The sequence below is a fragment of the Terrapene carolina genome, unplaced genomic scaffold (genome assembly GCF_002925995.2).
Source record: "Terrapene carolina triunguis isolate 2854851 unplaced genomic scaffold, T_m_triunguis-2.0 Scaffold199, whole genome shotgun sequence".
In the NCBI taxonomy this organism is placed as follows: domain Eukaryota; kingdom Metazoa; phylum Chordata; order Testudines; family Emydidae; genus Terrapene; species Terrapene triunguis.
In genome coordinates this window covers 160,092-186,144 of record NW_020664550.1, presented here as the reverse complement: position 1 = coordinate 186,144, position 26,053 = coordinate 160,092, and the positions used below count along the sequence as shown (strand labels likewise).

The window sequence follows — 26,053 nt, the reverse complement described above, 5'->3', positions numbered from 1 at the left end:
CTTCGTCTGGATGGAAGGGATTAAGAACTAAGAACACGGAGAAAATCAAGAACACAGCCTATTTTTTATTTCAATATCTTATTTATTTCAAAATTATTTACAAATCTTCATGTCGTTTTTGCTTTCTGTAACACAGAGTAAACTGATGTAGCTCCATGGAAGGTCTGACAGTGTACATTAGGTGACGATGGTCCTGTGCATGTTCGTTGTTTGTTACTGAAAGAGGCAGATGTCTGCATGGCTCAAGGAGAAATTCCCCAAGATCCTGATCTTTAGAATCTCAAGGGATCTGGTGATAGAGGCTGTGAGCTACTTTCATTTGACGGCACTGCACAGCTAAAGCAGATTGCCTGATCCTGGAATTGTGAGCACTCACTGCTTCTCAGCCCCAGGCCATGGGAGTGGAGTGGAGATGTCACATCAGGAACAAACTGATGTTGTTTCCATTTCACAGGGCCCAACAACATTATATCGCTACTTGTCTGGTACTTTCTACTAACGATGGGCCTGAACCAAACGCTGGATCTAAATCTTCTCCTTTCACTTACATCCATGTAGGTCAGGAGAAACCCCACGGTAGTAGATGGAGATGTGTATCTATATATCTGGGGTGAAATCCTGGCTGTACTGAAGTCAAATGGGAGTTTTGCCATTGGCTTTGAAAGGGGCCAGGACTTCACTTCTGGTGTCAGTGAGATGAGAATTAGTCCCAAGAGGTTTAGATAAACTTAGATAAGTATTCACCCAAAGCGGAACCTTTTGAGATTCCCACATCACATTATGCACAGGTATAAGTGACAAGAGCTTATCAGACACTAACTTGTAAAGTATCTTAGAACTAAAACTACATTTCCATCATAACACTCATTTGAGATCTCTAATGAAAGGTGCTTTGCAAGTTCCAAATGTTATTTATTTTAAATAAGCTCTATTTAAATAATCTGTTTTATTTAAGATGTATTTATATAAAATGTATTTAAGGTGTATCTGTTCTTGTATAACTAATATGGCATGATCGTATTGTCTGTTATTCAGTATGTACATATTGTACAAGCTACTAGCAGTGAATAATGTCATTGAGAAACTGACATCAGGTGTAATGACAATATTTGTTCTTGCAATATTTTAAATGTCTAACTGTATTTAAGATGTATGGTCAAAGTTACTTGCTTTTTTGCAGCTAATAAAAGTTTAATAGTTCATTTCAAAACAGATGTAGTTCATTTCTTTCTTACAGATGTTAGGGGAAGGGCAGCATCTGAGAAGGGGGAGAGGGCTTGTATTGTCCTCCTGTCTTCAGAACAGACAGGACTTAGCCATGAGAAATATAAGGAGGATTACTTATTGACGCTACTGGACACAGATGGGCCCTGTGGTTGTCTTTCGCTCCCAGATTAACACAGCCCATTCTGTCCAGTGTACCCACGTGGGGGTCATACTAAGTCCTGGCCAGGAATCCGAAGTCATGGAAGGGAATGGTGACTAGAGAACAGGATCCAGTACCACTGTGAAGGTCACCGTGAAGTAGTCTGAGATGATACCTTCTGCCTGGACCGTAGCAATATAAGCTCCCCCACCACACTAGTAGGGGTATACACGGAGGGACCTCTCTAGGCCTGTGATGTTAGTTTAGGGTCTGAATCTGATTTCACTTATACTGCTATAAATTAAAAATGACACCCCCCTGAGTGAGGTAATATCTTCTATTGGACCAATTTCTGCTGGTAGAAGGTACAAGCTACACAGAGTTCTTCTTTAGACCTGGGGAAGGAAGCGGAGTGTTGGAACTGAATATAAATTGGGACAGATTGTTAAGCAGAAAGGGTAACACGTTGGAATTAAACATAACTTCACTAATGTCAATGGATTTACATCAGTGTTAAATTGGGATCAGGCCCAGAGTCTCAATAACAATAAGCACTCCCTAAACATTTCTCCAAAACATTTTTATTTATTTGAATGAAAAACGTGTATAAAGTAATTGGAAAGGAAAAAAAAACAAACTCTGTTTTCCAGCCAGTTTCATAGCTGATCAGAAATTTAGCACCAAAAATGCATTTGATGAAACACGAGAAATTTTTGCAAAACAATTCTCCTTCTTCTTTTTCTGGGCACTGGATTACCAACTATATTCACCTAGTTCAAGCTGACAATGAAGATGAACTTTAATGCTATATCAAAATGCCAATGAGCTTATAGGGTGAAATCCATTCTTGTGCAAAGAGCACAAAATTGAGACAACACTTCAGTCTATTAACCTAATTTGAGGATTTAAGTGGTGCTTCGGTCCTGCACTGGCCCTCTGCATAGGAGAAATCTTCATCCACAGTCAATAAATATTGAGGGGAAAAGTTTACCTCTGCTTTTAATGTTTACCTGAACCTGCGTGTTTTGGCAATCATCTGTACAGACCAAGCTCTGCAAAGCAAGACCAAGATCTGCAGAGCAAACTAGAAAAATCACATTTAAACAACCACAGCAAATCCATTGTACCTTTGTAAACTTAGCATTAGCACTTTGTGTGGAGAAAGCATGTAGAGCAGCTTCTGCAGAGCAGCATGGTCACAGCATCAAAGTAATGCTTTGCCATGTAGGGTTCAGGTGCTGATTGGAGGCGGCTTTGTGTGTGCCTCAAGTCCTTCCTCAGCTGTGCCTGGTGACCGATGTGCAGTCACAGCAGCTCTTATAAGTCAACTCTGCAGTGATATGAGTCACGCGGTACATGAGAACCTAGGAAAAAAACATAGACAGTAGGTGGTAATGAGACAAGTATCTTTTTTATAAAATATTACATCTAGCAATGGGTCTAGGGTAATGCAGTGGTATGAGGCAGGGAGGAATACTGTGACTACCTACTCAGCTCCATTATGACTAGATGTAGTGGAATAGATTCTCAGCCTTTTGCACTGCAGACTCCTGTAAGCAGGGAAGGGTTATTCTGGTAAAGTCACCACAAAAGGGGTTGCATGGACAGAAGGGGGTGTGAGGGAAGGTACTGAGATTCAGCGGGACAGGGTGCTCCAGGATGGGCAGGAGAATCCTGGGGATTCCTCCCTGGGCTGATCCCAGGTGCCAAGGTACTGCTCCAGCGCCTTTGGATCTCATGCCCTTCTTCCCAGCCCAATCCCAGGCCCCAAGGCAGATGCTCCAGCCCCTCTGGGTCCTGCTCTGATCTCTGTGCCCCTCTCTGTGGGTGAGTTTACGCAGGAATGGATCCCTGCCAGTTTCCACTGCCACTGAGAGGGGTTATAGAGGTAAAACTATTTTGGCCAAAAAAACAAAAAACAAAAAAAAAAAAATCACACCTCTCGTCAATGTAGTTATGTCATAAAACGTGTAAGTGTAGCACAGGCCTTAGGCCTGGTCTACACTACGAGTTTAGGTCGACTTTAGCCGCGTTAAATCGACTTAAGCCTGGACACGTTTACACTTCGAAGCCCTTTCTGTCGACTTAAAGGGCCCTTTAAACCGGTTTCCTAACACCACCTCGACAAGGGGATTAGCGATAAAATCGGCCTTAGGGGGTCGGAATTGGGTTAGTGTGGACGGAATTCGACATTACTGGCCTCCGGGAGCTATCCCACAGTGCTTCATTGTGACCGCTCTGGACAGCACTCTCATCTCAGATGCACTGGCCAGGTAGACAGGAAAAGCCCCGCGAACGTTTGAATTTCATTTCCTGTTTGCTCAGCGTGGAGAGCACAGGTGACCATGCAGAGCCCATCAGCACAGGTAACCATGATGGAGTCCCAGTCCCAGTCCCAGGATCGCAGAAGAGCTCCAGCCTGGACCGAGCGGGAGGTACGGGATCTGATCGCCATCTGGGGAGATGAAGCAGTGCTCGCCGAACTCCGAAACAGTAAAAGAAACGGCAAAACATTAGAAAAGGTCTCCAAGGCCATGAAGGACAGAGGCCATAACAGGGACGCTCAGCAGTGCCGCGTGAAAATTAAGGAGCTAAGGCAAGCCTACCACAAAGCCAGAGACGCAAACGGAAGGTCCGGGGCTGAGCCGCAAACATGCCGCTACTACGAGGAGCTGCATGCCATTCTAGGGGGTGCAGCCACCAGTAGCCCAAGTGTGTGCTATCAGTCCCTCTCTGGAAACAGGGAAGCGGGTTCGGCGGACGAGGAAGATGAGGATGGAGAGAACATAGATAGCTCACAGCAGCAAGGAAGCGGAGAAACCAGTTACCCCAACAGCCAGGATATGTTTGTCACCCTGGACCTGGAACCAGTAACCCCCGAACTCACCCAAGACCCTGAGGGCACACAGGGGACCTCTGGTGAGTGTACCTTTGTAAATATTACACATGGTTTAAAAACAAGCGTGTTTAATGATTAATGATTAATTTGCCCTGGCAATCGCGGCCAGTACAGCTACTGGAAAAGTCTGTTAACGTGTATGGGGATGGAGCGGAAATCCTCCAGGGACATCTCCAGAAAGCTCTCCTTCATGTACTCCCAAAGCCTTTGCAAAAGGTTTCTGGGGAGGGCTGCCTTATCCCGTCCGCCATGGTAGGACACTTTACCACGCCAGGCCAGTAGCACGTAGTCTGGAATCATTGCATAACAAAGCATGGCAGCGTATGGTCCCGGTGTTTGCTGGCATGCAGACAACATCCATTCCTTATCGCTCTTTGTTATCCTCAGGAGAGTGATATCATTCACGGTCACCTGGTTGAAATGGGGCGATTTTATTAATGGGACATTCAGAGGTGCCCCGTCCTGTTCTGCTGAACAGAAATATTCCCCGCTGTTAACCACGCGGTGGGGGGGAAGGGTGAAGTGACCATCCCAGAGAATTGGGTGTGTGGGGGAGGGGAGTTAGTTGGGTTTGTGCTGCATGTTAAACCTGAAATCGCAGCCCCTCCTTTTACATTGGAAACCCATTTTAAATGGCCAACCAAACGGGTGCTTGGTATGGGAAATGAGGGCAGTACTGTTTGAAACCATCCCCACATGTTAAGAAGGTTAAAAAAGCCCAAAGACTGTATGTCTTACCATGGCTGCCTGCAAGCTGAAATCTGTGTCCTGGCACTGCGTGAGTGATCTCTCACACCAAACCAGGAGACTCTCAATATAAGAGGAAAAATGCGACCTTGTAACGAAAGCACATGTGCTGTGTGATGTTGTGAACAGCAAAATCTAACGTGAAAGAGTCTACCCATTGTTCTCTAAAATGTATCTTTTTTAACAACCTCTCCCTTCTCCACCAGCTGCAAATCTTACTCCTTCGCAGAGGCTAGTGAATATTCGAAGAAGGAAGCGAAGGACGCGTGACGAAATGTTTACTGAACTACAGACTGCCTCCCACGCTGACAGAGCACAGCTGAATGCGTGGAGGCAGTCAATGACTGATTTTAAAAAAGCCCAATATGAGCGAGAGGAGAGGTGGCGTGCTGAATCGCGGGCTGAAGAGGAGAAGTTGCGTGCTGAAACGCATGGTGAAGAGGAGAGGTGGCGTCAACTTGTACTCAGAAAGCAAGAGTCGATGCTCCGGCTGCTGGAGCATCAAAGTGATATTCTCCTGCGTATGGTTGAGCTGCAGGAAAGGCAGCAGGAGCAGAGACCGCCGCTACAGCCCCTCTGTAACCAACAGACCTCCTCCCCAAGTCCCATTGCCTCCTCACCCAGACGCCCAAGAACACGGTGGGGGGGCCTCCGGCCACCCAATCACTCCAGCCTAGATGATTTCCAGTGCAATAAGTTTTAAAGTTTTAAAGTGCACTGTGTCTTTTTCCTTCCCTCCTCCCCCACCCATCCAGGCCTACCTTTGCAATTATCCCCCTAGTTGTGTGCTGAATTAATAAAGAATGCATGAATGTGAAGTAACAATGACTTTATTGCCTCTGCAAGTGGTGCTCGAAGGGGGAAGGGTAGTAGGGGAGGGTGGGGTGGTTGGTTTGCAGGGAAGTAGAGTTAACCGGGTGGTGGGGGAGGGGCGGAGGGTTCATCAAGGAGAAACAAACATAACTTTCACTCCGTAGCCTGGCCAGTCACAAAACTGGTTTTCAACGCTTCTCTGATGCGCACCGCGCCCTGCTGTGCTCCTCTAACCGCCCTGGTGTCTGGCTGCGCGTAATCAGCGGCCAGGCGATTTGCCTCAACCTCCCACCCCGCCATAAATGTCTCCCCCTTACTTTCACATATATTGTGGAGCGCACAGCAAGCAGCAATAACAATGGGGAGATTCTTTTCGCTAAGGTCTGAGCGAGTCAGTAAGCTGCGCCAGCGCGCTTTTAAACGGCCAAATGCACATTCCACCACCATTCGGCACTTGCTCAGCCTGTAGTTGAACAGGTCCTGACTACTGTCCAGGCTGCCTGTGTACGGCTTCATGAGCCATGGCATTAAGGGGTAGGCTGGGTCCCCAAGGATAACGATAGGCATTTCAACATCCCCAATGGTTATTTTCTGGTCCGGGAAGAAAGTCCCTTCCTCCAGCTTTCGAAACAGAAGAGACTGCCTGAAGACGCGAGCATCATGTACCCTTCCCGGCCAGCCCACGTTGATGTCGGTGAAACGTCCCTTGTGATCCACCAGGGCTTGCAGCAGCATTGAAAAGTACCCCTTGCGGTTTATGTAGTCGGTGGCTTGGTGCGCCGGTGCCAAGATAGGGATATGGGTTCCGTCTATCGCCCCACCACAGTTTGGGAATCCCATTGCAGCAAAGCCATCCACTATGGTCTGCACGTTTCCCAGAGTCACTACCCTTGATATCACCAGGTCTCTCATTGCCCTGGCAACTTGGATCACAGCAGCCCCCACAGTAGATTTGCCCACTCCAAATTGATTCCCCACTGACCGGTAGCTGTCTGGCGTTGCAAGCTTCCACAGGGCTATCGCCACTCGTTTCTCCACTGTGAGGGCTGCTCTCATCCTGGTATTCTGGCGCTTCAGGGCAGGGGAAAGCAAGTCACAAAGTTCCATGAAAGTGCCCTTACGCATGCGAAAGTTTCGCAGCCACTGGGCATCGTCCCAGACTTGCAACACGATGCGGTCCCACCAGTCTGTGCTTGTTTCCCGGGCCCAGAATCGGCGGTCCACGGCATGAACCTGCCCCAGTAACACCATGATTTCCACATTGCTGGGGCCTGTGCCTTGTGAGAGGTCCATGTCAATTTCCTCATCACTATCATCGCCGCGCTGCAATCGCCTCCTCCTCAGCTGGTCCTGGTTTGGCTTTGGCATGTCCAGGAGGCTCTGCATATACTCCAGGACAATGCGCGTGGTGTTCATAGTGCTCATAATTGCCGCGGTGATCTGAGCGGGCTCCATGATCCCAGTGCTGGCTATGGCGTCTGGTCTGAAAAAAGGCGCGAAAGTAGTATCTGACGGACCAGGGGAGGGAGGGAGGAAGGGGTGAGTGACGACATGGCGTACAGGTACAGGGAATTAAAATCAAGAAAGGTGGCTTTGCATCAGGGAGAAACACAAACAACTGTCACACAGAATGCCCCCCCCCCCCCAAAGATTGAACTCAAAAGCCTGGGTTTAGCAGGAGGGAGAGGGGAAGCAAATGAATACAGAACAAATCTATTTTTTACATCTTAAGACGACGGTGCAGCATGACTGATAGCCCTTGGCATTTTCTGGGTGCTTGGCAGCAAATACTGGGCGCTTGGCAGTAAGCCTTCAGGTCTACTGCACAATATGATGCCCACTGCAGTATGACAACGACGGATACCAGTCATAATATACTATCTTCTGCCCAAAAGGCAAGGGGTTGCTGCTGTGTAGCAATCTAGCCCCACGTCTGCCAGCCCCATGTCTGCCAGCACCCAGATCGCCATCGACCTCTTCTGGGTGCTTAGCAGACAATACTGGGCACTTGGCAGAAAATAGCATACTACGACTCTGCTAACGTGCAATGAGCCAGCAGGGCGCCTGGCAGAAAATAGCATACTACGACTGATAACCATCATTGTCTGCCCGGGTGCCCATGATCGACAGCCACTGCAGTACGACGACGACGGTTACCAGTCGTAATAAACCATCTTCTACCAAAAGGCAAGGGGCTGGTGCAATGCAGCCCTACGGCTGCCAGCCCCACAGTTGCCAGCACCCAGATCGCCAATGAAGGCTACCAGTCATGCTGCACCGTCTACCGCCAAAAGGCAGTAAGCTGCTGCTGCTGTTTAGCAATGCAGTCCCACGTTTGCCGGCACCCGGAAGACATATGGTGACGGTGAGCTGAGCTGAGCGGGCTCAATGCTTGGCGTGGTATGTTGTCTGCACAGGTAACCCAGGTAAAAAGGCGCGAATCTATTGTCTGCCGTTGCTGTGACGGCGGGGGAGGGGCCTGACGCAATGTACCCAGAACCCCTCGCGGCACTGCTTTGCATCATCCGGGCATTGCGATCTCAACCCATAATTCCAATGGGCGCCGGAGACTCCGGGAACTGTGGGATAGGTACCATAGTGCAATGCGCCGGAAGTCGACGCTAGCCTCGGTACTGTGGACGCGGTCCGCCGACTTCATGCACTTAGAGCATTTTATGTGGGGACACACACAATCGGCTGCATACAACCGGTTTCTATAAAACCGGCTTCTATAAATCCGACCTAATTTTGTAGTGTAGACATACCCTTAGTGACTTAGGACCACAGGCAGAGATGGCCACTGACTATTTTAAAAGGCATTACGAGGGAGCACATCTTACTGCCATGTGTGACTTTGAAACTCTTCCTCACAAAATCCCACTGACATCCAGCGGAACCAGTGTGCCTAAGTGACCTAGGTGCTTCTGAAAATCCTGCCTTTAGGGTTGATGGAGCCTGAGCTTATTCCCTAGTTGGTGTTTTTTAAAGTGGTCTGAGAGAGCCAGGACAACTGTGTATTGTAGTGGGAACACAGTCTAATGAGTTAATCTGAAGCAACTCTTGGCTCTCAGTAAAGATTCCTGACACGAGTGTGCCTTGGCGGTTGGAAACATGTAATCAGCAGCAGCAGGAGCATCATAACGTTTATACAGCATTTTTCAACAGTAGAGCTCAAAGCGCTTTACAAACGAGGTCACTCATTATCCCTGTTTTACAGCTGGGGCAACTGAGGCACAGAGAGAAGAAGCAACTTGCCCAAGGTCACCCAGTAGACCAGTGACAGAGATGGGAATAGCACAGAAGTCTCCTGCATCCCAGTCCAGTGCTCTAAGCCATAGGCACATTGCCTCCCTGCCAAGATAATGTAACGATTACAGGGTTTTGCAAACTTGGAAATATCCACTGAATGTCTGACTAGCCAAGCCTGCAAAGAAAAAAAAAATGACGACACAAATTACAACTCCCCAAGCGAATTTAACTGCATTTTTCCAGCTTGCCTCACAATTTTCTGAAAAGGCAGGTCTCTCACCTGTTTCATCAATGCCTAAAAAGCCTCGTTGAACATCCAGTTATCTGGCACCTTCTTTCAATTATTGCCAGCAAAAAATGCTGAGTCTTGTACGTTATGCAAGTGCTGTGCATTTCCCAAATGAAAGCATTTCCTGCTGTGTCTGCTCATAGCATCACTACCTGAACATGTATCCAGCTTGACTGGGACAAAAGAATAAAGGACTAGGGTGTGTAATACAGAGCCTGCCCTGTTGAGTAGGGACTATTATACCCCTGCCTGTAAACTAACATTGAAACCATCCATGGTCACAATCTTTACGGTGATCATTCTCTATCCATGCCACTATGTCTTTCAGCGCTAATGTAGCACTCCTATATTTATGGGTCAGTTATATTAATTGCGGTCATTATTTTATTACAATTTTCTAGCTTTGCTATTTAATAGTTTACCACACACGGACGCCTACTTCGGGCATTCCAAGGGGCTATATGAAGAGGATGACATTTAAAAAGAGAAACTGAGTCTGAGTATCGGAAAAATGGCCTCACTGGGAGATCTATTAGGCAGTGGAATAGCTTAAGAAAAGATAACATTCTTGTCATTGGGGATATTTAAACAAGACTAGAAAAATTCTTTAAAAATGTACCCTGTGCTAGCCAATAAGTATCCTGTGCCAGAACTAGGTAACCAAGCTATCCCTAATTTCCATGATACAGATCCGCGCCTCAGTTTCCCCACTGAGTTCCTTTGTAAAGTGCATTGAGCTCTACAGATGAAAAGCCCTATGTAAGGGCTAGGTATTATATCCACTGAGACATTGCTCTGACTAGCGGCCTGAAAAATGGCAGCATTATAAAGGTTAAACCTGTCAGACAAAAATAAACAGTTAGTTAAGTCACATGTCTTGCAAGTTTCTTCCTAGTGTTGCCGTTTATTGCGTAAGCTGAACTCACCACTGGGAAGCCATATATCATGTCAAAATTATCTCTCTTTTCTTGTTGTTGTTGATGACTGGTGAACTTTTCTCTAGAAGAGGATAATGGAACTAGTCATCCCCTAGAGAGGAAGGAGGTCTAAGCATGAACCTGGCTTCCCTTCTGTTACTGCCGAGAGATGAGATTTGTTAGGTCTTAGATATGTGGGGCTGGTTGCGCCGAGATGGCTGGTGAGGGGAAGGCGCAGTTGGAATTACTAATGGGTCGTTTGCAGTAGTAAAGGAAAGAAAGTGCCCTTTGAGTGTTTTTGTCTCTTTGTTTCTCCCTCTCTTGCACCCTCTCCATGGGCCTGAAATATAGATTAACCCTAGTACCTCAACAAGAGGGAACGTATGTGGTGGTTAGCGCCTGGAACAAAGGATCTGGAATTAGAGCCTAAGGGTCTCTCCAGCCCCTTCCTGCTAGGTATAATGGAAAGCAGTTCTAAAAGCCTTGATACCCATAGACATATGCTTCCTCCAGGACAGGCAGCACTGCAGAACACAGCCATAAGCCTGCCTTCTGAGGACCCCGTCATAAGCCCTATTGTAGGGGACATGCAGAGGGCCGGAGGGGTATGTTGCAGTGGGAGATTTGGGGCAGCGCTGCAGTTCATAGGGCAGCCTGGGGAGGTTGCTGTAACCTAGACAGGCCTCTCCAGCCCTCAGAGCAGCCTGGCAAGAGCTTCCTTAGCCCCACTTCCCTCTGGCCTGGGAGTTCTGTGCTGTGCTTCTTAGCGGCACAGCACCAAATCTCACCCCTAGATTCTATTCTGAACGCTGCCATTGATCTCTGTGTGATCTTGGGCAAATCATTCCACCTCTCTGTGCTCCAGGCTCTCCAGCTGCAAAAAGGGGCTAATAACACTCACTGAGAGGGGAGCCTTATGTAACTGGCTTTTATATCACTGGGTCCTGGATATATGAATGCAAAGTGTTATTGTTATCCCCTTTATTAAGGAGGCATGTCCTCAGAAGGCATCCTCGGGAGTGAATCATTGTCTGCTGCAGGTGGACGTAATCTTGACAGCAGTATTAAAAGGTGGGGTTAATAGGTGTGGATTTAAGTTGCATGTACTGTTGGGTGAACCCCAAAATGTTTGCAGATTCCATTTGGATAAGTGGCCAAACCTTTTGGATCTGGAAATCAGGGCTAGAAATCTCACAAGAATCTCATGCTGTATTTCAGCTCTTCCATTGCTGCTTCCAGTTGGAATCAGTGCAGAGGCAGGAGAAGACATGAAAATTAAAGGGAGAGGTGTGGGGGAATAAAATTAACCCAACTTTTTCAACTTATTGTTAACTTAGCATTGTTGGATCAAATTCACCTCTAGTGTAACTTCAGTGGAGTTACATCAGGGATGGATTGGGCCCAAAGAATGAAAAACGTAATATACACTTTGGTTAATGAGAGGCTGGACATAGTCAATCGGATGAGCTGTATTTTTAGCCCACTGAATGGTTTGTTAAGTTGACTCCCAATTAATTGGATATCTGGGGCCAAATCCAGAGCCAGTATAAGTGGCTATAACTTCACTGAAATCAATGGAGTTTCACTTGATTAAGCCAGGACTCTGTTCTCTGTGAATTTGCTGTCTGATTCACCATGCAAAGTCCCATAATGCATGGCAACTTCTGTAGCTCTAATCTCCACCTCCCTGGATGGAATGGAATAGCGGCTGCAGTGATAGCAGACTGCAGTGTCCTTCATTCCAACCTCTTTTATGCGTGGAAAGGATTGCCAGGTTCCTGACTTCTCTGTAGCTTCTGAGCTTCGCGATGAAATGTCATTCTCATCTAAAGGAACAGTGTGGGTGATGCAATGCAGAAACTGCGGCATGCCTTGTTGGAAAAGCTTCAGACAGGGGGACGGCTTTGATGAAAGGCCAAAACATCTGGATATCATCAGGCAGCTTGAACTGACAGCTCAGGTAATTATGGATGATTTTATCAGCCTAATTATATATCAGAGAGAAATTCCTACTGAGAGGAGAGGGAGTGGTAGAGAGAGAAAGGCCTTAAAATAGACAGCTCACCTATTTATACACCTCCTGCAGTGTCCACGTTATTTCTTTCTTGTGGCGGGTGGGTCGGTCAAGGGAAATGGCTTGGTGATCTAAGTTCAGCTATCTAATAACTGGATTTCCTAGCACCCCATGCTCATAGTCCTTTCGTGATCGTTCTCAACTCAAGTATGAAGCTCAATACTGAAGTCCTGCTGAACAAAGCAACCATGTAGTAAGCAGCAACTTGCTATAATGGCTCAGAGTTGAGAGTCCAACCTGACTGCTAACACATTTCACTCTGTTTCCCTTTTCACCCCCACCAACAGCTCTTTCAGTCAACATGACCACCCAAGGTTTTTAGTTTGGGCCATCACCACAAGGTTGTCTCATCCAGATTGCTGCCGCAATAGGGTCCCATCAGGAATGTTTGATGGTCTCAGGGCTGGCCTTACGGGTGAATGCTGTGGTCAGGGAAATGCCATGGTCAAGAAGCAAGGAGTGAGGCAGGCCTGGGATGCAAAGCTGCAGACGGGAGCTTGGAGCAATGTGTGAGAGGAGACGGTTGGGCCTGGGAGCAATGGGTAGGGGGTCAGGGGCACCAAAATACAAGTTTGACCAGGGTGCCATTTTCCCTAGGGCCGGCCCTAGATGGTCTCTTGCTCACACATGTCTAGCCTCTGCACACAAGCCATAGCTGGTGCAAACCAAGTCTGCCCAGTTCCATAGTCGTGTGCCATTTGGAACACATTAGCCCAGCTCTACCAAGACTTCACTGGCTTCCTGTGTGTTTCCAACTGCTGTAACTGAGCTAGGAAGATGGTTTGCCTACCTGGCTAACAGCCTGCCTCCCTGTGTGTCATCCAGACAGGTGACATTAGCTGGGCTGCTTTTACTGTCAGCCCCCAGATCTGAAATTCTCAGTGGTGAGTCCTGGAATTTATTCCCTCTGTTGATCAAACAGAGCCTGAGTTTGCTGCCCTTCAGAGCCTGATGCAAGGTTTGTCTGTTTGCATAGGGCTTTGCCTAAGGAAGTGATTAGATAATGTAAGAAGGAGCAGAAGTCAGTCTGGGTCTGTGTTTGTTAGCATGTGTATTGCTAGTGAACACTGTATACATGTGCCCCCTAAATTAATTTAAGTTCAACATCCTGGGCTGCAGTAGCCTATTGGTTAATGCTCTGCCCTAACATGCAGGAGACCAGGCTTCATTTCCCAGGATTACCCCACAGAGGCCCTTTGGATTTGCGTCTGTTGCAGAGGCTGATCCTGTATCCGAATTGTTTGTGCTCTGCACGGTTACACTGCCTGGGTAAGCTGACAACAAAAATTACTACATGACCCCAGGAGGGGGGACCGAAGCCTGAGCCTGACTGAGCCCCGTCACCTGGGGGCGGGGGGACAAAGCCAAAGCCCAAACCCCACTGCTCCAAATGGGAGGGGGCAACACCTGAGCCCCACCATCCAGGGCAGGGGTGGGGGGCCAAAACCCAAAAGCTTCAGCAAGGAGGTGGGGAGCCTGTAACCTGAGCCCCGCCACCCAGTGCTGAAGCGCTTGGGCTTTGGCCCCGGATGGTGAGGCTCAGGCTTTGGCTTTGGCTTCATCCCCGGGTCCCAGGAAGTCTAACTTCTGCCCTGGCGACCCCATTAAAACAGGGTCATGACCCACTTTGGGGTCCCAACCCACCATTTGAGATGTTCCTGCAGTCTGTATAAACACATTGGTATCACCAGACTTGCCACTTTCATTTTCCTTAGCACTGCACTGATGCTTGTTTGTCCAGCAGCGCAACTTTACTCCAGTAATTTTTGTAAATCCATCCCCCGCCCCTGGCAAACAAAAAGCAGGGAAGGGAAGGAGCAAGACAGGATTCACAAGGCTCATGCTGAACCTGGGAGCATCTTGCACTGCAGCCAAGTGCGTTACTAGCACAATGGAGGTGTGTGTTACATAAGCCAAAGGGAATGGGATTGTCAGGGGTGTCTGATGGGCGTGTGGGCTGAGAGCTTTCAGGATATGATTACGGAACTGTCCTCAGTCAGTGGTGCATGTAACATGAGTAACATTAGACAATGAGGCCAATTCTGCTTTTAGCACGATAAGGGTAAGGCTGGGCCGTGTGGGAGACGGAACTTTCTTGGGGACTGGTCCAATACTGTGGAATAAACTCCTCCGGGAACTAAGGGCCTTCACAAACCTCATCACTTTTCACTCCAAGTGCAAAGTGTGTTTCTTTGACCTCACTTTCTCTAACATAAATTCACAGCAACGTGTATATTTAAAAACAACAAACTTAAAACCCTACCAAAACAAGACACTGCGCTGCATATGCTTCTCCCCCTGGGGAGAGGATGACAGAACAAACAACAGGTGATAGATGTTGGTCATGATGTTTAATGCACTACTGGGAGGCACCCAGATGCGTTAGCCCAGTATGAGAACCTGCATAGAATAGAATAGTGCAAAGTAAAAATCCAAAGTAAGTCAAGGGACTTCAGTGGGTTTACGCTAACATTAGACTGTTGTAAATGAGAGTAGAATCTTGCCCTCCGACATTAGTGAGCATCTGCTGTAGATTGGAAAGACCATAGGTGGAGAATTAGGGATTGAATAGTTGTGGGTGAACTTACTGTTCCTGTCAGCTCCCTCGAGCCTGCGGGGTAACACGCTGTAGATATTTTCCATTGGAATGTGCCCTTGGCCATGTTCGAGCGCACTCAACCTCTGATTTATTCCATAGGTTTCACTGGAAGCGGCTTCTCCAAAACATCCAAACATGTAGATTGTAATGCCTATAAACCAATGGCAGTCAGCAGGTCTACAGGCTCAATACATTTAACATTCGTGATTTGTTATAGTCGCCCTGAAATAAACTAATGGCTGGATTTTGAGAGTGCTGAGCATATGCACCTCCCACCAGTGGAAATGTGCCATGTTAGCACCTCTGTCAATCAGACTCTAAAGCAGTTATAATAATGGTGCTTCTATAGCAACTTACAGCCAAAGATTCTGCTCACCAGACTTTACAAAATGGATGACAAGTTGCTTACACTGTCTTCACTGAAATGCAGCCTCCTCTGGGACAGAAGGCAGGTGTATAGCCACATAACACAACAATTCAGGTGAGCAAATGAAATAGGTTAAGTAAACGAAAAAGCGTGAATTGAAACTATAGGGCAAATTTATGCAGGCAGAATGTAATTAGTCAAATTAGAATTTGGCCGGGACATGGCAACGAACACTCAGTCATCAGATATGGATGTTCACAACGTAGGTTTTATGTTTCAGCTGAAATTGTTTTATTGCCTATCTAGCTGTTTGATTTGTTTGGTTTTTTCCCTAGAAATGAAGCCAGCTGACTGGTAATTTTCCCCTTGATGTGATAGGTGCAAGTGTGGTGGGTATGGCACAAGAACCAAAATAGAATAGAATAAAATATCTGTGCAAACATCAGCTATTTTCACAAGTATTCGTGAATTTGATCCACTTTACCGTTTTGCTTTAGCAGCTACCTGCAGTTTTCATAGTGAAAAATAAAAACATTATTTTCTGCAAGAGGCAAGGAATTATGTGAATTTATCCAAAGCAGAAATCAATCGTTTTCAAAGAGAACTTATAGTTCTCCGACTGTGGAAACTGTCTTGTCCTTTCTTTTTACCACAGAGTGGCAGGTACCACAGACTGGTATAAGAAGTATGTGACCTTTCTCTTACCTTTCTTCCCTCGTAGCTGTTTTCTAACAATTATCACAGAAGCCACAAGCAGCAGCATTATCAGGAGAATTGGTATCAGGATTTGAAAGACATCATTCCCATAATTGCTTCTCAAGAGGCTGGAAAATATTGAGTCAAAGGGGGAAGTGGTTTTACTGCCAGTTCTGACATGCAGATCCACTCGTCACACAAACAGCGTGGTTGACCCGGTAATATTTGTAAGCTTGAGAGGAAATGAAATAAGCTAGGGGAGAGTTCATGCTGGAAAATCACAGATGGGGGAAAGTTTGTGGAACTCACCGCTTTGTATGCCTGGGATGTGCATAGCCAATTGTCCTGGAAGTCTTTGGAATCCCCTTTGTTATACTTCCAGACGCTGCATAGGTAACAGTGCTGCCAGTGACGTCTGCAGGCGTAATTATCGTACTCTCAGGGAATTTGATGCCAGGTGCAGCATAGGAGGTATATTTTGCCCATGCTCCATTAGTCATCTGTGGTTGTGTGACTCCTGGGGGAAAGCATATTAAAATGAACTGTTGCTACATTTCCCATTCTTGAACACGTGTATCTTTTCCAATAAAGCAAGTTTCAAAGTCAAAACTAGGGATGAGTGCGAGGGGCAAATGCTAATCTCACACCTATATCAATCTGGAGACACTCCATTGACTTCAGTGGAGTTACATGGATTTACACCAGGGGTTCTCAAACTGGGGGTCGGGACCCCTCAGGGGGTCATGAGGTGGTTATGTGGGGGGGTCATGAGCTGGCAGCTTCCACCCCAAATCCCGCTTTGCCTCCAGCATTTATAATGATGTTAAATATATTTAAAAGTGTTTTTAATTCATAAGGGGGGGGGGTCACACTCAGAGACTTGCTGTGTGAAAGGGGTCACCAGTACAAAAGTTTGAGAATCATTGATTTACACCAGTATGAGTGAGACCCAAATTTGGCGCGGGCTTTTTGTTTTTTAAACTGTAAAGCTCTTGAGCAATATTCTGCTCTCATTTCCTCATACTGTATTCAGTAGGTGGGCATAGCTGAGGTTAGGATTTAGTCTTTGTTTGCCCTTGAGGATCAAAGATGCTAATTGTAGGACTGGAGCCAGTCACTATCTTTGAAGGATATTACTGATGATCCATGATAAATAGACATTTACTGCAAAAAATCTAGATTCTTGAACACAGCAGACATGGTTCTGCTCTCGTATAAGAGTAATTAATCATTCATCATTAATTAATAATATAATAGGCTGGAGTCTGGCTGGGAGAGAATATATGGACAGACACAATGACCTTGCCAAGTGTCTGCATTGGAGCCTCTGTGGCAAGTACAGATTTAAACGCCCTATGCAGTATTATGATTACCAAATTGAAAACCCTCTAGAGAATGAAGAGGCTAAGATTTTATGGACTCGGGCCATTGGCACAGACAGAATAGAGCAGGCAAACAGGCTGAACATAGCTGTTGTAGAAAAGAAGACGAATAAGGCGATGATAATTGATATGATCATACCAGCAAAAAAACATAAAAAAAGAAACAAGAAGAGAAGATAGCGAGGTTTGAAGCACTTTCCCATGAAGTGGAATGATTATGGGAAACTAGAACAAAGACAATCTCAGGGATTATTGGAGCAATTCCTCAGGGTATGAATGAGCAGCTCAGGAATACATTAGGAGTGCAATACATCCCGATCGGTGACCTCCAGAAGTCAGCGCTCTTAGGCACTGTGAGAATTTTAAGGCAAGTCATAGGAGAACCAGTGCATCTGAGCACCTAAAATGCAGGAATTCTGCAGAAAGTTTAACAAAACTCCTGACTACTCAAGCCAACAGAGTCAGTTTGTGGTCAGGATTTATTATGACTCCTGGGGATAAATTTTAGACAGCAGCTTTCCCCTTTTAAGCTTAAAGATCTTTTATGTTTTGAAGGCTGTTTGTTTAAAAAACAACAACCATCCCCATTGTTAATACGGAGGGATAATTAATAATAATAATTAACATACCTACCTCATTAAAAATGTACATTCTTTAGAGCTGAGAACATGTTAGAAAAGAAGTCAATATTATTATCCCCATTTTACAGCTGGGGAAGTTGAGGCACAGATGAAGTGACTTGTCCAAAGTCACCCAGAAAATCTTTGGTAGAGCTGGGAAGAGAACCAGAGCGGCAGATCTACAGCTGACATAAATTATTATGCACCAACTGAAGACTTGCCTCAAGTTTCCAGAGCCCCAATCCAATGCCCTATTCATTAGGCCGCACTGCCTCTCCCTTACACCCATTGTCCACAAATATGACTTCATTGATTTTAATGCAGTCACTCCACACTCCAGTCTAACTGAGAGCCAAATCAAGACTCACACTGAATATAACCATTACAGCACAGCCAGGTCCATATTGTCCTAGTGCTGGCAATACAAGCCAACAGCCCCAGGGAAAGGAATGGAGGAAACAAGCCCCAGTCCTAAAAGAACAAGAAGAAGGGATGTGTGGTACACAGCATTGTCTGGCCTTCGTGCCTGTGCACTCATACAAGGGAAGATCTAAAGCCCTATTAACTAAGATCCAGGAGCCTGGCATTCTGAATATATTAGCAGCGACAACTGCCACGTGTTTATAAATTTAGTCAGAGAGGGTAACAAAAAACTACAACAACTTGTTGAGTCCTAAGAGGCTTAATCTTGATGGGAACATTCAAAAATAAATGCCTCAGTATTTAGGATTGGTTGATGATTTTCTTTTAGAGAGGAAAGAAAATCTCACAGGGAAATCAGCAGACTGGGGCTCAAGAGATTTGAGTCTGCCACAGACTTCCTGTGTGAGCGTGGGCAAGTCACTTAGACTACCTTAAGGGCTCAGATCCCCATCTGTCAAATAGGGAGGATACTTCCACCTCACAGGGAGGCTGTGAGGATAAAACCCATTAACAATTGTGAGGCGCTCTGATACCACAATGATGAGGGGGAAGCAGATAAATTCCTAGATTAGATAGACAATTATACATTAGTGAATCCAGTGCTGGTGAAAGGTGCCCTGAAAGCTACCGAACAGGAACAGCCCAGGCAGCTGTGGCATACGATTCCCACGTGCATCACCTCATTAGTGTGAACTTGAGAGATCTCCCCCACTCTAAGGGAGAGATGGGGACCAGTTAGTGCCAATTCCCTTCCCTCTCCTCCCGTGAGGCTATAGAGAGGGATGCAGCAAACCTCACCTTGAGTGTCAGCACCTTTGTTGCCAGACTCTGTTGGTACCACAATAGGTCTGTCACATCTCAGGGGTTCAGCAGACAACATGCCCATTCTGGGTGGAGCATTCCCTGCATGGAACAGAACCAGATGTGTTCCTAGAGCACATGCTAAAAAGTCACGATCCAATTTTCATTACTAAAGCTAGACTGTAAGAGGTATTTCACAGAGTGATCATGCATCACCAATGACACTGTACAACCGGAATGATCCTGTACAGAGTGATCACATAGCCTCAGTGGCACTGTGTCTGCAGTGATACTGTACAGAGTGATATTGGATTAGCAGTGACACCATTCCATCAGAGTGATACTGTAGCATCAGTGACATGGTACCCCTGCATGATACTGCACTGTAGAGAGAGAGAGAGAGATACTGTACAGAGTGACTATGGAGTGATCCCGTACCATTAGAAACCTTCAGCTCCACTTGGAGGGTCCTTCCACTGCCTTTGTCGTTTAGAAATCCTGTCCCACATGTGTACAGCCCCGTGTCCTCCTCTTCCAGCCTTGTGATTGTAATTTGAAATATTCTTTCCTGAGGCCTCTCGGTGATGGATATTCTATTCCTGTAATTCTCACTGATGTATGGAGAGGTGGAAATGATGGTGCCACAGACCCCTGTCTCGAGCTCCCTGCACCAGAATTTTCGACTGGAAATGTCCTTCACAGGACACTTTATGGTGATGGATCCTCCAACCTCACCAGTCACTTGAATGCATCGTCTTGCTGCACCTGAAACTGATAACACAGAGAAAGAAGTCACAGGGCCTGAGTCACATTTATGCTAAAGGGGCGTCACACCAAGGCACTGTCTTCACTAGGCAAAAAGGTGGGTCCTGACCATGTGATAACTCACACAAGGTAAAATATGAGTGAAGACAAGGCCTTAGGCCTCTTTATAGAATCATAGACGTGTAGGACTGGAAGGGACCTCAGTAGGTCAGCTAGTCCAGTCCCCTGCACTCAAGGCAGGACTACAAAATAACCAGACCGTTCCTGACAGGTGTTTGTCCAACGGCTGTTCTTAAAAACCTCCAATGACAGAAACTCTACAAGAGTGGTGGGCAACCTGCGGCCCGTCAGGGTAATCCGCTGGCGGGCTGTGAGACAGTTAATTTACATTGACCATCCGCAGGCATAGTCGCCCACAGCTCCCAGTGTCCGCGGTTCGCAGCATTCACTTGATCAACATTATATGTCTCTGAATGGCTAGGGTTCTGATCCTTCCACCCTGTTTGTCACTGCAGCGTCTGAGTTCCGCTAGGGCACCTGTTTGAATTCTCCTTGTATTTAAACATGAAGGTTCCCAGCTCTGGAATTCAATCCCCCTCTAGTGTAACAGTGCCCAGGTCTGTCGACCTTCAGCATATACCGCAGTGACCTTCTGTTCGATGTTTGCCTGAGGGAGGGTTGATCTGAATGGGCGGGAATTGTTTTCTGGTTTGGTAATGCCCTTTTCTGTTGGCTTTTTGGGAGTAAAGACCGATTTTCTGGAGCACAAAGTCCCAACAGGCTTCATGTAAGATCAGGCTCCATGTTTTTATTGCATGTTATTCATGTGTCCTGAGCTAAGGAAGGGAGGGTACAGTTTATAAATCAATCAATAATTCAATAAAGTAAAACATCTGGGTATGGGCAGGGTTCCCCATCCATCTATCTGTGCAGTAATCCCTTGCTGTGATCTATTTTCCTGGGCCTAGCTTGATAAAAATAGCAGGATAAATTCCACACATTACTACAGTGAGGAAGCTAATGGCTTGCTAACCACCAAACAACATGCTGTAGGAGTGCTTATAATTATGCACAAAATCCAGCAGTTTCTGATGCAGTATGGGAAAGAGTTGCTTCCAGATGGAAAACTTGATTGCAATATGAGTTTTACTTGATGGCTGGCTGGACTTGACCCTATGGGTAAAATCCTGGCTCCTTTGAAGTCAATACCAAAACTCTCATTGACTTCAATGGATTCAGGATTTCACCCCTATATCTTTAACATACTGGATCCAATTTACAAACATGAGTTCACTTGAAAGCTTTTAGGTGCCCAGTATCCCAACTTAGCTAACATTAAGTTAACGTTGTGTGCCCAATTAACTAACTTAGGTTTGTAAATCACTCTGCATTAGAAACAAGGCTCACATGATAAACATCTCTAAAATGAAAATGTTCTTTTGTCCTGCAGAATTAAAGCATCTCCAGCTATTCAATGTTCTTGGAAAGCCACAGAAATATTTCATGGTCCAGCGTCGAACAATTCCTGACATTTCAGGTTTACCCACCTGCCAGACCCTTCATTCCCTCCCCCCCCCCAAGTTTTACAAATCACATTGGACGTTCTTGGAGGGTAAAAACCCTCTGCAATTTATGATAAAAGCAAACAGGCCCAGTAAACTGTTTAACTGTAGATGCCCCAAGTCTAAAAACAAAGCTCAAACATCTTCTTTGTTCTTACCTGCTATCTCCATTTGGACTCCCTGACGCGCTTTTTTAATCTATACAACTCTTACCTTGCAGCAAGAAAAGTAACATACTGATGAACTCCATCTTCTCCCTTTGTAAAACAGGAGTTAGCGCACACTCAGTGATGGCTGCTTGCTTCCTGTGGCACGTATTTCCAGTAACAGAAAGGAGGAAAGCAACAAAAAGAACTCGCTATGCTTGAGGTCCTGTATCAGATCCTTTCTCGCGCTACAAATACAAATGGTATGCAAACCATAAAGGAAGTTTTATAGGAGGCTTCAAAACATATTGGACCAAATTCATCCCAGGTGTAACCGTGTTGTGAGGTTGCACCTGGACTGAATGATTTTCTTTCTTTCTTTAGATTTCTGTCTGATCTGAGCCCCACATCAAAGGGCACTCCGCCCCCACCATCCAAAGCTCTGGGTGCTTTAGACGTACAGTTAAAAACACAGGAGCTGCAAAGTAAAAACCAACCCAAAGCAGCAGCACTTGTTCCTCTTCACGTATGTCATCTGAGCATCAGTCCTGTGATCAATGCAGCGTAAACCTTCCTTTACACCCTGGGCTTGTCTACACGGGGGAAAAGCCCAGAGTAGCTGCTGTGCACAAGCTAGTGTTCACTAGCTACTCTGTGTGGATGTTCTGCCTGCCTGCTAACAGTGCTGCGAGTAATTTTTGTTTTTACCGCTGCCTTGTGCCAGGCCGCGTTACCACGAGCTTGCCCCTGAACCGCAAGCCCTTCCTGAATGGGCTGAAGGGGAAGCCGGTGACGGAGAAGCTGAAGTGGGGGATGGAGTCCAAGGGCTACCTGGTGTCTGTCGATGGCTACATGAACATGCAGCTTGCCAACCCAGAAGAATACATAGGTGGTGCCTTGTCAGGCCACCTTGGTGAAGTTTTGATAAGATGTAACAACGTCCTGTGCATCAGAGGAGTAGAAGAAGAAGATGGAGAAATGAGAGATTAAGCGTGTATATTTCTGGAAAATAAAGATGAGTTTTTCACAAAAAAACCCACAAAACAAACAGTGCCCTCAGCACACCCAAAGTTAAGCTGATGCACGCAAAGGGGCACTCTGAGTCAAAGGAAGTTGCAGCATGTGTAGACATACCTGAGCTAGGTTGGATCTAGCTAGCTCCAGTAACACCCACAAAAGCACGGGTGGCAGCATGGGCTGCGAAAGCCCATCCAGGACTCTGGATATGTATTCGAGTGACTAGCCCAAGCTGCACCCTGTGCTGCCATGGCTTCACTGCTCTCGTTTTTGGAGCTAGCTAGATATCTATTTTGGGTATGTCTACACATGCTGCAGTGACACCTCTGCAGTGTAGACATGCCCGTAGAGTCAGGCCAATTATGCTTAGCATCACCAATACGGCATGAGGTTATTTCAACCCTATTTGAACTACCGGAGTCCCAGAGTTCAGGCTGATCTTGGATGTTCCTGCTTTCATGTTCTGCTTGAGCAACAGTGTGGGAAAGGGAGCACCAAGGGGAAGTGAGAGTGACAATCCGGTGGGAAAAAACAGCGAGTAAAGCTGGGGAAGACAGTGAGGGAGGGTGAAAAAACAAAGGGAAGGAGCCTAGATACAGAGAGCAAACTCTCTCTCTCTCTCCCCTGGTCCTTCGGGCTGAGGTGCATAGGGCTTGTGGAGGGAGGCAGCCTCGCTTTCCTGCTGTCCTCCTTGGAACTCTTCCATGGTTCCCGGTCTCCAGGGCTGTCCGCCTGGTTCCTTTCAGCCGCACATTATTAAAATAAAGACATGTAGCATCACTGACCTCCAATCAGTGCTTTCACTGAAGGAATTAATAGGGTAGGGTGACCAGATGTCCCGATTTTATAGGGACAGTCCTGATATTTGGGGCTTTGACTTATATAGGTGCCTATTACCCCCCCAACCCTTGTCCCAATTTGTCACTCTTGCTATCTGGTCACCCTATAATAGGGTGATACATGAGTGGCCCATAGCAGGCACACCCTTCCTTTGGCCAATATGTATTTATATCCCTTTTATAGGTTGTGAGAACCAAGTCAGTGTTACTTAAAAAAAAAACAGCCTATTTTTGCTTATAGTGTGTGGTACAGTAATATAGGAAGCGTTCATGCATCTTCGAGCAGGTGGTGTGAGGCAGGGTCTGCCCCTTTTGCTAGCTTCAGTGTTATCGCTAGCATCGTCCCCTCCTAGTAGCCGAGCAAAGCTCTCATGCTTCCTCCCAGCTCTGACAAACCACAAGGGCTTTCTCTGAAGTAGGCGGGTGGCGAGGTCAGGAAATAACACTGCCTGCACTGCGGGTGTCGTCATGGAACCCTGTGGAACCGAGAACTTGTCAGAACATTTTCTTGAACATGAAGACTATGGGCCTGATTTTCTTCCTGTTTACACCAGTTTCACATCATGGCAATGCCACTGACTTCAGGGCAGTGACGTCCCCTTGTTTATACTGGTGTTACTGAGAGGAGAGTCAGACCCAATAGACCTGAATCAAAGCCCATCAAAGTCATTGGAAAGACTCCCATTGACTCCAATGGACTTTGGATCAGGACCCATGTTCTAAACGTCTGAGTGGGGTTTAAAACTCTTCACTTCTCCTTTTTCTCATAGACTCATAGACTTTAAGGTCAGAAGGGACCATTATGATCATCTAGTCTGACCTCCCGCATGATGCAGGCCACAAAAGCTGACCCACCCACTCCTGGAATAATTCTCTCCCTTGACTCAGCTGTTGAAGTCCCCAAATCATGATTTAAAGACTTCAAGTCGCAGAGAATTCTCCAGCAAGCGACCCCTGCCCCATGCTGCGGAGGAAGGCGAAAAACCTCCAGGGCCTCTGCCAATCTACCCTGGAGGAAAATTCCTTCCCGACCCCAAATATGGCGATCAGCAGAACCCCGAGCATGCGGGCAAGATTCTCCCACTCTGTCTCATGCCTCCTCTCCCTGAAACAGCATCCCGCTTTCCACGTGTCAAGCACCCCCCTTCTGAAAACCCTCCATGAAACTTTCCAACATTTTCCCTTGTACCCTCTCACGTGTGAACCACCGTCCCATGTTTTGTATTTGTGTATGTTTGGTTGGAACCTCATTACGGCAAAGGCCCTATCTAATGTCTTCAGCAAAGTGAAATGTGTTCATTCACTGCTCTGTTTAAGGACAGTGCTTAGGCAGCTGATTTGCTGAGACCACCTGCTTTTCATGCTGACCGGTTTTGTCTCGTTGTTACTTTGTTCCCCTGTCTGTCTCCACCTCTTGTCTCTCCTCTTATACTCAGATTGTAAGCTCTTTGAGGGACCTGACCCATGACTGTGGTCCCTAGGAGTACTGTCATAGAAATAATAGTTAACGTATAAAACTAGGCAGCAAGAGAACAGGTTGGTTATAGAAGTACAAGGATCTGGCACTAACCAAAGGACTCAGACTTGTTTGTACGTTGTGCTATTTTTTATTAATTTCTCCCATGGCTTTTCCAAGTCTCAGAAGCAGCACAGAAACCAGCACACAGGGCCCCAGATGCTGCAGTGAGCATGAAATAATTCGAAATGTCCCAAACACAAGGTCTTTTTGCCCTAAACTTGCTGCCGCCCCAGCTGCCCTTCACAGAGATGAGACGGGAGCCTGTGTCAATAGATTGCTGGCTGGTCAGGTGTGTTTTCTGTACCAAACGCTATGGAATGAGGAAGGTCAGTATCCCTACCTCAGGATCCTAACCAGATCTTTTGGTTCTCTGGATGAAGGATTCTATTGATAGCGAGTGTGAAGCTGTTTGTTCCCTCTGCTTTAGCCCATCTCCATATCTGAGACAGCCACTGGAGTTCAATTGACAGTCAGTGCCGGTGGCCTGTTACCCTGATGATCTCAGAAGGGAGACGAGAAGGAGAAGGGGATCCTGGCACCTAGAAGTCAGGATGGCAAGAGATAAGGGTTTAACCTGGGTCAGATTTTCTTCCTCAAACCAGCTCCTTTGCACTGCGCAAGGGGCATAAAGAAGCCAGAATCGGGCCAGATGAGAACCCCCTTGGTGAAAAGCCAGGCACCTCCATTTCCTGTGCCAGTAATCACCCATCCCGGGGGTAGGGGAAGTGCTGGGGACAGGAGAGGATGGGCAGCTGAGCACAGTTGTGCTCTACCAATTCTCAGTTGGTGTACGGTTCCTTGAGGACCAGTTATGTTAGTGCAGACCCTGGGAGGAACATAGGAGGGCTTGTTATGAGTGTTCTTGGCACCTAGAAGATGGACCAGCAAGAGATAAGAGTTAGATGCCAATCTTTCTAATCCCCCTGTGCTGCTGTAATTTACCCTGAGATCTTGACTGGCTCC

At 46.5% G+C, this 26,053-nt stretch overlaps 2 protein-coding genes across 2 annotated transcripts; one reads left to right on the top strand and one right to left on the bottom strand.

The window, feature by feature from the left end:
- Positions 1-2,097: 2,097 nt before the first annotated feature.
- LOC113407176 (fas apoptotic inhibitory molecule 3-like) lies at positions 2,098-21,857 on the bottom strand. Its single transcript, XM_026655306.1, has 7 exons — positions 21,783-21,857; positions 19,681-20,013; positions 19,240-19,344; positions 16,326-16,533; positions 16,026-16,144; positions 14,943-15,104; positions 2,098-2,730 (listed from the first exon to the last, which is right to left on the bottom strand). Exons 1-7 carry the CDS (start codon positions 21,817-21,819, stop codon positions 2,684-2,686), a joined length of 1,011 nt encoding a protein of 336 aa, XP_026511091.1. The 5' UTR covers positions 21,820-21,857; the 3' UTR covers positions 2,098-2,683.
- Positions 21,858-22,243: 386 nt separating this feature from the next.
- LOC113407147 (small nuclear ribonucleoprotein F-like) lies at positions 22,244-22,705 on the top strand. Its single transcript, XM_026655244.2, has one exon. The coding sequence runs from the start codon at positions 22,244-22,246 to the stop codon at positions 22,703-22,705; it is 462 nt and encodes a 153-aa protein (XP_026511029.2).
- The last annotated feature ends 3,348 nt before the right edge of the window (positions 22,706-26,053 follow it).